Genomic DNA, 10415 nt, shown 5'->3' with positions numbered 1-10415 from the left:
ACCATGACCCCTTTGGCGCAGTTGCAGCGCGCGCACGTACGCGCCGCCTACCACACGCCACGCATCTGGGCACCCGTAGGTCCGCGCAAGAGATCAAGTATGGTAAACTCCGGGCGGGATTGTTCGTGAGAGCCGGGACACAAACCGCATCATGCAACACAGCGAACAGCAGCGCAATCCTATTCACGGGGGAGGGAGGGGGGTGAAGGAGGGTAGATGAGCAAGGCAGTGGAAGCATGAAGACACCCCCCTACCAATCCCAAGCCCCTTTGCTCACCGCACAAAAACAACACTGACACACGCGGGCAGCACGCTGGCCCGGCGCCGCACGCACCGTCTCGCCACAGTTCCATCACGCAGGGGAATAGACGGTGTTTGGAGTCCCCCCGTGTTCCTTTGTTTGCGGCTAAGTGTCGCACACACACACACACACGCCGCGAAAAGACGACGAGCTGCAGACCCCACCACCGCGCCTGCCTCCCTTCCCTCTGCCGCCGCCACAGCTGCGGCACACGCGGAGAGCGGCAAGGAGGGATGGACGCGCGTTGCGCTGGGCTCTCGACATTCTCGCCGGCCTGACTTCATCACAGGAAGGCACCGAGCGCAGCCTCCCTGTGTCCGATGGCTGTGCTTTGTTCTCCACCGTCTTCACAGTGCCCCACATCTCGGCAGCAGGGTGAGGGCAAAGGCGTGTGCGCTGCAAGGATGAGCGATGCCGATAGGCAGCTCTCCCGTGCGGTGACATGGCGATCCAGCCACCGCCAGGTGCCAGACGCCAACACACACGATGCCGCAGCACCCGCCCCTTCCCGTGCAAACAGCAAGCAGTGCGGTCCAGCGTTGGAGGCGTTGCATCACATGCCGTCTCGTCACAGTTCCATCACGCAGGGGAATAGACGGTGTTTGGAGTCCCCCCGTGCTCCTTTGCTTGCGGCTGCACACTGCTCATGCTCCTCGACACAGCAGCCCCCGCATGTCTAGCACCCGTCACGCCGCAGTTCGGCAGTGCACCTGCGCACATACACACGCACACAGAGACTCAGAGAATGGATTAACTCGTGCATCATCATCGAAAGAAAGGCTCTCACCAACTGTGTATTGCAAATGAGGTTCAGTTGTCGTCGTCGTCTCTCGCTCACCCACGCGCACACGCACAACGGCAAACAGCTCTTGGAGTCATACGGTCCTGGCACGGCACCAACAGGGATGATAGGGCAGAGGAGAGAAAGTTCCCCCTCCTACCATCTCGCACCAGCCGCTGCAAGGAATTTGACAATGACCCCTTTGGCGCAGTTGCAGCGCGCGCACGTACGCGCCGCCTACCACACGCCACGCATCTGGGCACCCGTAGGTCCGCGCAAGAGATCAAGTATGGTAAACTCCGGGCGGGATTGTTCGTGAGAGCCGGGACACAAACCGCATCATGCAACACAGCGAACAGCAGCGCAATCCTATTCACGGGGGAGGGAGGGGGGTGAAGGAGGGTAGATGAGCAAGGCAGTGGAAGCATGAAGACACCCCCCTACCAATCCCAAGCCCCTTTGCTCACCGCACAAAAACAACACTGACACACGCGGGCAGCACGCTGGCCCGGCGCCGCACGCACCGTCTCGCCACAGTTCCATCACGCAGGGGAATAGACGGTGTTTGGAGTCCCCCCGTGTTCCTTTGTTTGCGGCTAAGTGTCGCACACACACACACACACGCCGCGAAAAGACGACGAGCTGCAGACCCCACCACCGCGCCTGCCTCCCTTCCCTCTGCCGCCGCCACAGCTGCGGCACACGCGGAGAGCGGCAAGGAGGGATGGACGCGCGTTGCGCTGGGCTCTCGACATTCTCGCCGGCCTGACTTCATCACAGGAAGGCACCGAGCGCAGCCTCCCTGTGTCCGATGGCTGTGCTTTTTGTTGCAAGTTTGGGAGTTTAGCAGCCGAACGAAGTGATAGGGAGGTGCTGCTTGTTTGGCAGAGCAGGAAGAGGCGAAAGTGATGGGGTGGCTGGCAGGAGCGGAGAAGGCCACGGTGAGGGTGGTTTTGGGGGCAGGGTGGATCTGGAGAGTTCGCTGTGAGACTTTAGTCGGAAAGGCATGTAGTCAGCAACGGTAAGGGGGTTCTGGGCAACGCTAGAAGACGCCGGCAGGAAAAAACTGGATCGGGCCCGCACGGTGTTTTGTTATTTTTGTCCCCCTTCACACACATAAACACAGACACACTTTGGTGTCGCTTCGGAGAGGAGCACCGCGTTAGAGTTGCCGTGTTGTTCTTTGCCTGACTCTCTCTCCATCTACAGAAGGGAGCGGGTGCTGAATCTGCTGACCGATGGTGGGCGATAAGCGGTGGTAGTAGTGGTGGAAAGATCACACAGGAACGCACACATGTGGTAGTTCGGCCGTGCTGCCGCTTCGACGCACCCCAGATTCTGCACGAAAAAAAAAACAATGAAGAGGTGACGATGATGGTCGTTTGGGAAAGAGGAAAAATGCGGATGCGTGGGGGCAGAATGGTACACGAGCGATAAGGATGTAAGCGCTCTCGCAGATTTGCACGCACTAAAAAACGCACTCAAAGAGACACACTACTTGACGTTCGACACCGTCACCATGTCCGGAGGAAGGTGGCCGTATGAGCCCATACCGACCAAGCTCACATGACCGGTGCCGCGAATCGTAATGGTTGTGACGCTGCAATGGGGCAGCGAGGTGCGCAGCCACGCCTCGGGAGGCAGCTGTAGTGCCCGCATGGTGAGATAGCGAATCATGTTGGCGTGGCCCACGATGATCTCGACCGAGGTGCCAGACTCGACGGGCCGGTGAAAGTACCGCTCAAAGACGGCCTCGGCGACGTGCATGTCCTCTGCGGAGGGGGTGAAGGGGCGCACTGGCTGCACGGCGCATGGAATGCGCTCTCGCAACTGCGGGTCCACGTCCTTACGTAGCCGCACGTCTTCTGGGAACGCTTCTAAAATTAAGTCTGCGGTCTGCTTTGCACGGGTCATGTCCGAGACATGCACCGCCATCGGCATCGCATCGACCAAGATGCCACCAGCGCCGCACAGCACCAGACGCGCCTCGTCCATCTTCCTCTCCAGCTGAGTCAACTGCTCCTCAGAGGCGCCGTCATTCTTTGCCTGTTTGTAGGCTCGCCGAGACTGACGGTAGATGGCGTTGAGCTTCTTCCGCTTATCACTCTCCTCAAAGAGCCTGCGCAGGTAAACACCGGTCTCGCGGGCTTGTCGCTCGCCCAGCGGAGTGAGTCGATGGATTTTGTCGTCATTGACGCCTTCGTTGCCGTACTGACCGTGGCGGATCATGATGACCTGACGCTGATGGGACGCACTGCGGTCCGCTCTGATTCCGCGATTCCCTGGACGATCCCAATCTTCCACCCATGGCACACCCCACGTCTTGACGTACTCCAGCTCCTCCTTTGTCGGTAGCGGATCTTCGTCGAAGAGGTAGTTCGCAAGGCCGTTGGCGGATATGTGAGCGGCACTGCCCATGCCGGGCGGCGCCGCGGGTTTCACAGTCTCGCATAGAGCCACGGCCGCTCCCCGAAGGAGCGGCGACGCGGCAAAGCCGATCCCAACACTGCAAAGAAACCGGCGGAAGGTAAAAGACATGCGCTGCAACACAAATGTGCACTGAGCAATTCGAAAAGGTCACATGAAAGCGCGTGCGCATGCGTGAGCGTGGGTGTGTGTGGGAGTGAGTACACCCGTGAAAAATGTTGCGCCACAGTTGGAAAGACGTAGAGAGAGAGCCGATCATCAAGAGAATCCGTGGCGGGTGAAGCGCAAGAGAGGAGCGAAGAAGATGTAGTCGCGCAACGCAGCCCTTCTTTTTTTTTTCGGCGCATCACGTAGCGGCGCCCGTCGTTTCCATACCCAGCAGCCCATGGCAGGAGTGCGATTCCCACAATGAGACAGAGGTAGCACGAGAAGAGGGAGAAAAAGAGTGGAGACATGGGCCCCCCGCCACCACCTCCACACCTACAGGCACGCCTGCCACGTAATAGAGCTTCTTTCTTTGTTTGCTTTTACTGGCTTCACATTAGGAGTACCAACGCCCATAATGGAGCCGCTGCCGGCACGCATTTTCAATGCAATGCGCACAATCTGCCACGAGCAAGTCAGAAAGTATACGCACACACAGCCACCGCGCACCTACCTCTGTTGCACCATCGCTACATCCTGGTCGCCGAGGATGAACCGTTCTGCCGTTGTATCGGGCCATGCGTCCAGCGGGCTTTTCTCAACCTTTCTCGTCGATCGCCGGCGTGCATACACATCCGAATGCGCAGCAAGCCCTCCTCCTCCCTTTCTCTTGCTCTCTTTTCTTTCTGCCATGCTACACCTCTTCGAGAATTGGCAACGTTCCATGTGCGACTCCGCCAACGCCGCCCCCTTCGCCCCCCCCTCACTCCCTGCACCACAAATTGGACCCCTTTCTCCCCCCTCCTGGCACACACCACTCCGGGGGCGGAGAATGCACAGGCACAGAGGGCAGAAGAAGAGCGGCGTGATGAAGGGGAGAGGGAGGCGAGGGAAAGCGAATGACGGAGAGGCAGCCAAAGAGGCTCTAAAAGACAGATGAGCAACACTGCGCACACGCACTCATATTCACGAGATGAGAGACAAAAGTCCTGGAAGAGGAAAAGTCAGGGGAAGGAAGGAGGAGAGCCCAAGCCTAGCACGCGCGTCACTAGAAGCCATCCAGCAGAGAGGGCAGTACGCTCTAGATGCTTGTCAACAAGGTGCAGACATCACAGTAGCAGGCTATGCACCATCAACATCCGCAAGCACAGTTAGCCTATAAAAGGCGCCACCCCCTTACCCCCTCCGGCGGGAATGACACCGATCTTCAGAGCATCGAGCATCGATTTCTGGCACTAGAGGATGGGGAACGAAGGAGGTGGAGAGCCGCGAGGAAAAGAGACCCCCTTTCCAGAAAAAGAGTACGCGTTCTTGGGTGCGTGTTCACCTATATAGGTGCACATGAGTTCAAAGGAGGAGAGGAGGAGATCGGACAATGCAGTGGAATGCGCACGCCAGGCACATCAGCACACGCGCCCTTGACCGGACAGCGCACTGAAGAGGGCGAGAGAAAAGTCGTGCGCGACGGATGGATAGGGGTGGAGGAAAAGGAAAGAAGGGGCGTGATCCATCCTTCCTAACGACGCTCGACGTCACCACTTGGATGATCAAGTACACCAAAGTGCGAACAGGCGGCGCTGCGTCACGCGTTCATCGATTACCGCAGTGGTGGAGGCGAAACTGTCTCCAAAGGGAGCTGAATACCGTCCGCGCCACCCTTCCTCTATCACCGCATTCGCTTTTTCGCTGTGTCGTGAGCATGTCCTTGGATATATTTTGGTAGAGCGCAGAGATCTCGCGTATCGAGTGCATCTGGCAAAGTACGGGTGCAAACAGTAAAGGCCAATCCCACCCCACCGCCAACCCCCATGGCCTGACACCTGATGTGTGCACCACCACCGCTGCCTGCGCGCACGCACGTCTGCATCTCTATGAGGGTACAACGATGTGCCCGCTTCATTTCATACACCCCCCCCGCTACCAAGATAACGAGTGGCAGAGCAAATGAAGGGCCGAGATGCGTGCCTCATCCAACTCCCCGCTCATCACCACAGGAGTAGGTCTTCTTTGTTTTCACCCTTACACACACGTACGCACGTACATGGACACCATCACCACATCACTTACTCTTGGGAACCACGTACTCGCCGTCGGGATTCTGCTCAAACCAGAACGGCTGCCAGCGGTTCGCGTTCTCCTCGTTGAGCGTTTCGTCCTCGGAGTAGAGCGTGACCACCTCGTCGTCCCAGTCGTCGCGCTGCCACTCCACCTTCACTCGCTTCCCCTTGGGCGATGAGGGGGAGTGGTCAACGGCATCCTCCTCGGCCGCCGCGCCTGACGGTGCCGCAGCCCCCGTCTGGCTTATCTTATCACGCTGAAAGGGCTCGCTGAGGACGACCGTGGCGGCGCCGCCGCTGGAGGTGGATGCTTTGCCCACGTGGCTAGAAGACGCACCTGGCGGCTGATCGGCAAGCTCGTCGACGATCGTGCCAAGGGCGTAGATGTCCGTCATCCACAGCCGTACCTTCTGCCCACAACTTAAGTCCTTCACGGCGATGTGTTCAAACTGATACGCCGGGGCTGCGGTGCGCGGGGGTGCTGCCGGAAGCTGCCTCACGTAGGCATTCCCCAAGGAGGGGCCCAGGTACTGGCGCAGAAGAGCGTGGAGACCCTCCTCGTACTCTTCCTCGGGATCGCCGAGGCCATCGCGGCCGACACGAGCGTCGTGCGGAACAACGACGTCCCAACTGTGCGCCGCCGTTGTCGCCGCAACGGCCTCCTCACTCGCTGTGCCGCTCTCCTCCTTCACCTCGACCTTCCCGTCACCCGCTGCGGCAGGGTCGGACACGGGCCGCACGACAGTCCCTGCAGCGGCGTACGCCACCATGAAGGTGCCCCCTGACACCGCCCCGCCAATCGAGTACGGCTCAAGCAGCTGCACTTTGCTGGGCTGCGTGCGTGACGCCGCCGCATTTGTGCCGTTGCACACCTTCGTGTAGGCGTGCTTCCCCCAGACGTAGAGCTGCCCCTCCTGTGTGATAGCGGCGCAGAAGGTGCCGCGGCCGGCCATCACCGACCGCACTGCAGTTGTTGGCAACTGCACAATAGTAGGCTGCAGCTGCCCATCTCCGTTGTTGAGCTTGCCGAAGAAGTACACGACGGTCCCGATGAGCGGGTTTTCCTTGAGAACAAGGGTGTGGTCATCACCGGCCGCGATGCCCAGCAACCGCTCCACTTGCTTACGCGGTGGGAACTTCACGCGCGTCGGCTCGAGACGTGGGTCGATGTCGCCTTGCCCAAGCTTCCCAAAAAAGGGCTCACCGCACGTGTAGACATCCTCCTCACTGCGACAGACCATGTGCGACCTCCCTACAGCCACCTCGACAATCGTGACGCGGTGGCGTTCGAACCAGCGCACCAGCTGCGGCGTGGCAACGTTTGTCGAGACGGTCTTGAGAGTTTGCGTGTCGAGCCGCTCTCCGTTGTCGTTGTGCCCGAGGTGCCCGTACTTGGACTCACCCCACGAGTACACCTGGCCGCGCCGGTCGAGCGCGAAGGATGCGTTGCCGCTGGCGTACACTGCCTTCACATGCGCAAGACTTTTGAGCTGGGTGAAGCTTGGCGCATACGTGCCGCCCCGCGGCAGCGGCTTCACCATTTGCCGAGGCAGTCCCAGCTGGTGGAACGAGTTGTCGCCGGTAACGTACACGCAGCCGGTCGAGGTGCAGACAATTGTGTGCCGAGCCCCGCAGGCAACGCTGACGACGGTGCCCTCCATCAAGTCCTCCAGGCGCAGATGCGTCAGCGTGGTTGCGTAGTTCGCCACATGATGACCGAGCTGACCGTACTCGTTGTTTCCCATACCATAAAGTGCAATCACAGGCTCACTGCTGCCGGCGGGTGCCGCTTCTGCGGCTGGCACAAGGCTGACGGCCGCGACAAGGTGTTTCGCGCCGCACGCGATATGGTGGACTTGCATGCGCAGTGCTGTGATTCTCCGAAGCGATTCTTGCACCGAAGCGGCATCGGACTGGAGAGAAGACGAGCTGGCCGTCGCGTTTTGGTTCGCAGATGGCCTGTGGCGCAGCATGGCGGGGGAGGGCGGTAGATACCCGGGGTAGCGCAGAGGCGGCCGGTCGGGGTTCTCCGACAACTGCGACTCTTGAAAGTTGTAGCTGCCCCAAAAAAACATCGCTTACTCGAGGGATGCAAGCAGACAAAGAAACGAAAAAGGAAGGCCGCTGGAAAAGAAGGTGTGCGTGCGTGCTCCTGTGATGATGCGCTTGTGCAGGGCGGAACGGGTGTGTGTGTGCACGTGCGGGGTCAGATAATTGTCTAGCGACCCGTTAAGGAGAGCGAGGGAGACACACTTGCGAAAAGAGTCCCTCCGCAGCGCACGATCTACGAACGCGATGATGGGTTCGATTGCTACGGAGCGTGAGTGAGAAGAGATACGCTTCCCCACCCTCTGCGGTCCTGCCAAGCCCCTTCCGACCCGTTGCACAAGCTTGATGATCGCAGCGATGAAAAAATACAGTGGGCAGACTGCGGCAACTCCATCTATGACTAACCGCGTGAAGACGAAAGGTGCGGAGGAGGTGCCAGGGCAGAAGAGAAGAGGATGTGAGAGGAGAAGGGTCGGGAGCCCAACCGCTGAAGGAAGCTTGATGGGGAAGAAGACCAGACAAGGCTAGAGCCTCCGTCCTGTATGTAGAATGGCGCAGCGCGCCGCATCGCCGGCCATCGAATGCCATCAGAGATTCAGTACCGTTCAGCACCCCAGTTTCAAGTCAGAGCCCACGCGTGCCGGCCGCGCTGGCACAGGTGAGCGGCTCGTGCTCCTTTTCGTTGGGAAGCGAGAGTTTGTGGAGAGGCAGTGATCTTCGTAGAGTTTTACGCCGTCGTTCTTTCGAGTGTTCGCTTCCAGGCGGTTTTCACGACGGGCCCGTCTTCTCCGAGACCGAGCGGAATGCCGCCGCATAGGCGTGCATCAACGTGTCTTGAAGGGCCGACTCCACGGACATGCTCGAGGCCTCTGCCTTTTGGACAAACTCGCGGTTCTGCAGCATGCTTGCGTGAATCCGCTCCATCACGCCCGACAGCTTTGTCACATGCTCCTGAGGGTCCACACACACGCAAGCGCGAGCCCCGCCGCGAACGCTCGACTGTGCCTCCGCCTCTGCAGGGAACCCACCCGCAGAAGCGGCGGCCAGCGCCTCAATGCCACTGTAATGCTCGTCTGTCTCGAGCAGCACACGCCGCGCATCGAGCAGAAACGGCAGCGTCTGAGTCGAAAAGTTCTTCACAGCGAAGCTGGTTGACACGCCGACCCCGAAGAAGATGAGGTCTTTGATTCGCACCGTGTCGGAGGTGGTGCCGCCACGCTTTGTCGTCCGTTGCGCTGCTGTGCCGCTGCCAGCCGTCGCCGCCGCATCTTGTGCAGGCGTGGCTGAGCCGTCTGCTGCTGGCCTTCGCTTTTTGCTTTTGAGCGACAGCAGCGACTTCGCCACCTCCAGTGACCCGGTGAAAGCGTGAAGGATGATGGCGGGTGGGGTGTGCTCTGCCGGCAAGTCTTGCAGCACCCGCAGCAATAGCCCGTGATGGCGAACGCAGTGAACGGACACCGGGCGTCGGTAGGCCGACGCGAGACGCAGCTGGGCGGCAAAGGCCTCCACTTGCACAGACTCGGGGGGGCCACGCAGCTTGTCCAGGCCGATCTCTGCAACAATCGCTGAGGGGTGCTGCTGCAGACGCTCCTCCAGGAGACGGAGAATGTCGGAGAGCGATTGGGCGGCTGCGCCACACGCAGCACGATTTGCGTTTGCTTCAGCGCTGCTGCGGCTGCGGCAGCAGCAGGTCTCACCTGACGAGTTTTCTCGGAAAAGCGAAGATGCCGGATTCTCGTCGCCAACCTTGTTTGGCACAAACCAGGGGTGTACGCCGAACCCTATCAAGGTCGCCGCACGCATCGTGGACGCCTGCGCAACAGCGTCCCAGTCGATGGAGGGGTGAGTGCCGCAAAGCACCAAACCTGCCACGCCGCACCGCGCGTCGTCGCATTGTCTGCCGGCACAATTGACGCTGGCAACGGGGCTTGACACGGACACCGCTGGAACGCCCGGCGGCACCCTGCGTAGATGGCAGTGACTGTCGTACAGGAAGCCGCACACGAGCCGACACCCGGTGGTTCGCAGCATGTCTCCCTCGGCCTCCAAGGTCGCAGCGGTATCGCTGCTCATGAGAAAGAACAGTGCACAGGAAAGGGAGGAGGTGAGAAGCGCCTGCGCAAAGCAGGAAACTGAAACACGTGCTCATCAACAAATCTGCAGGCAGGTGTCCATGCGCACCTCGGTGGCGGCTGCAGGGAGGAGTGGGCGGCGGTAAATACATAAGTGTGTGTGTGTGTGTGCGTGTGCGTGCGTGTTGTTGTTGAGTTGCGCGTGCAACCCCGTAGGAGCAACGGAGAAAAAGCGTTGAGAACCAGAGATGCGGGGAGGGAAAGGCGCTACCTAGGGAGGATGGCAGATGTGGCCGGGAGCAACCCAGCGTCCCGCACACGATGAACGCCGCATGACACACCCGTCTCCAGAGGGCTGTTTCCTTTTCTCTGAGAGCACCGAGGATGCGTTTCGAGGAGGTGCAGGAGGAGCCGTGCTCGGGCGGCGGCAGACAGCGGCTAGTGCCGTGGCACATCGTACTCGTCCGCACACTCGACTGCGCAGCGCCAAAGAAGCCGCCTCTTTGTGAAGGGTGGCGGCCAACTCTTGCCAGTTGGCATAGAACGAGGGAGAAACTACAGCTCATAGATGGCGCCGAACAGAC

At 60.0% G+C, this 10415-nt stretch overlaps 3 protein-coding genes across 3 annotated transcripts; all 3 read right to left on the bottom strand.

The window, feature by feature from the left end:
* Window positions 1-2576: 2576 nt before the first annotated feature.
* Window positions 2577-3620, bottom strand: LINJ_36_4270 (putative phosphoglycerate mutase family member 5; the record flags this gene model as incomplete). The annotated part of the gene is made up of 1 exon (XM_001469570.1): window positions 2577-3620. The coding sequence occupies one exon, from the start codon at window positions 3618-3620 to the stop codon at window positions 2577-2579; it is 1044 nt and encodes a 347-aa protein (XP_001469607.1).
* A 2092-nt stretch (window positions 3621-5712) lies between these two features.
* Window positions 5713-7785, bottom strand: LINJ_36_4260 (conserved hypothetical protein; the record flags this gene model as incomplete). The annotated part of the gene is made up of 1 exon (XM_001469571.1): window positions 5713-7785. One exon carries the CDS (start codon window positions 7783-7785, stop codon window positions 5713-5715), a length of 2073 nt encoding a protein of 690 aa, XP_001469608.1.
* Window positions 7786-8527: 742 nt separating this feature from the next.
* Window positions 8528-9832, bottom strand: LINJ_36_4250 (conserved hypothetical protein; the record flags this gene model as incomplete). The annotated part of the gene is made up of 1 exon (XM_001469572.1): window positions 8528-9832. The coding sequence occupies one exon, from the start codon at window positions 9830-9832 to the stop codon at window positions 8528-8530; it is 1305 nt and encodes a 434-aa protein (XP_001469609.1).
* Window positions 9833-10415: the final 583 nt, after the last annotated feature.

The sequence above is a fragment of the Leishmania infantum genome, chromosome 36 (assembly GCF_000002875.2).
Source record: "Leishmania infantum JPCM5 genome chromosome 36".
NCBI classification, from domain to species: Eukaryota; Euglenozoa; class Kinetoplastea; order Trypanosomatida; family Trypanosomatidae; genus Leishmania; species Leishmania infantum.
This window is presented reverse-complemented; position numbering and strand designations above follow the sequence as displayed.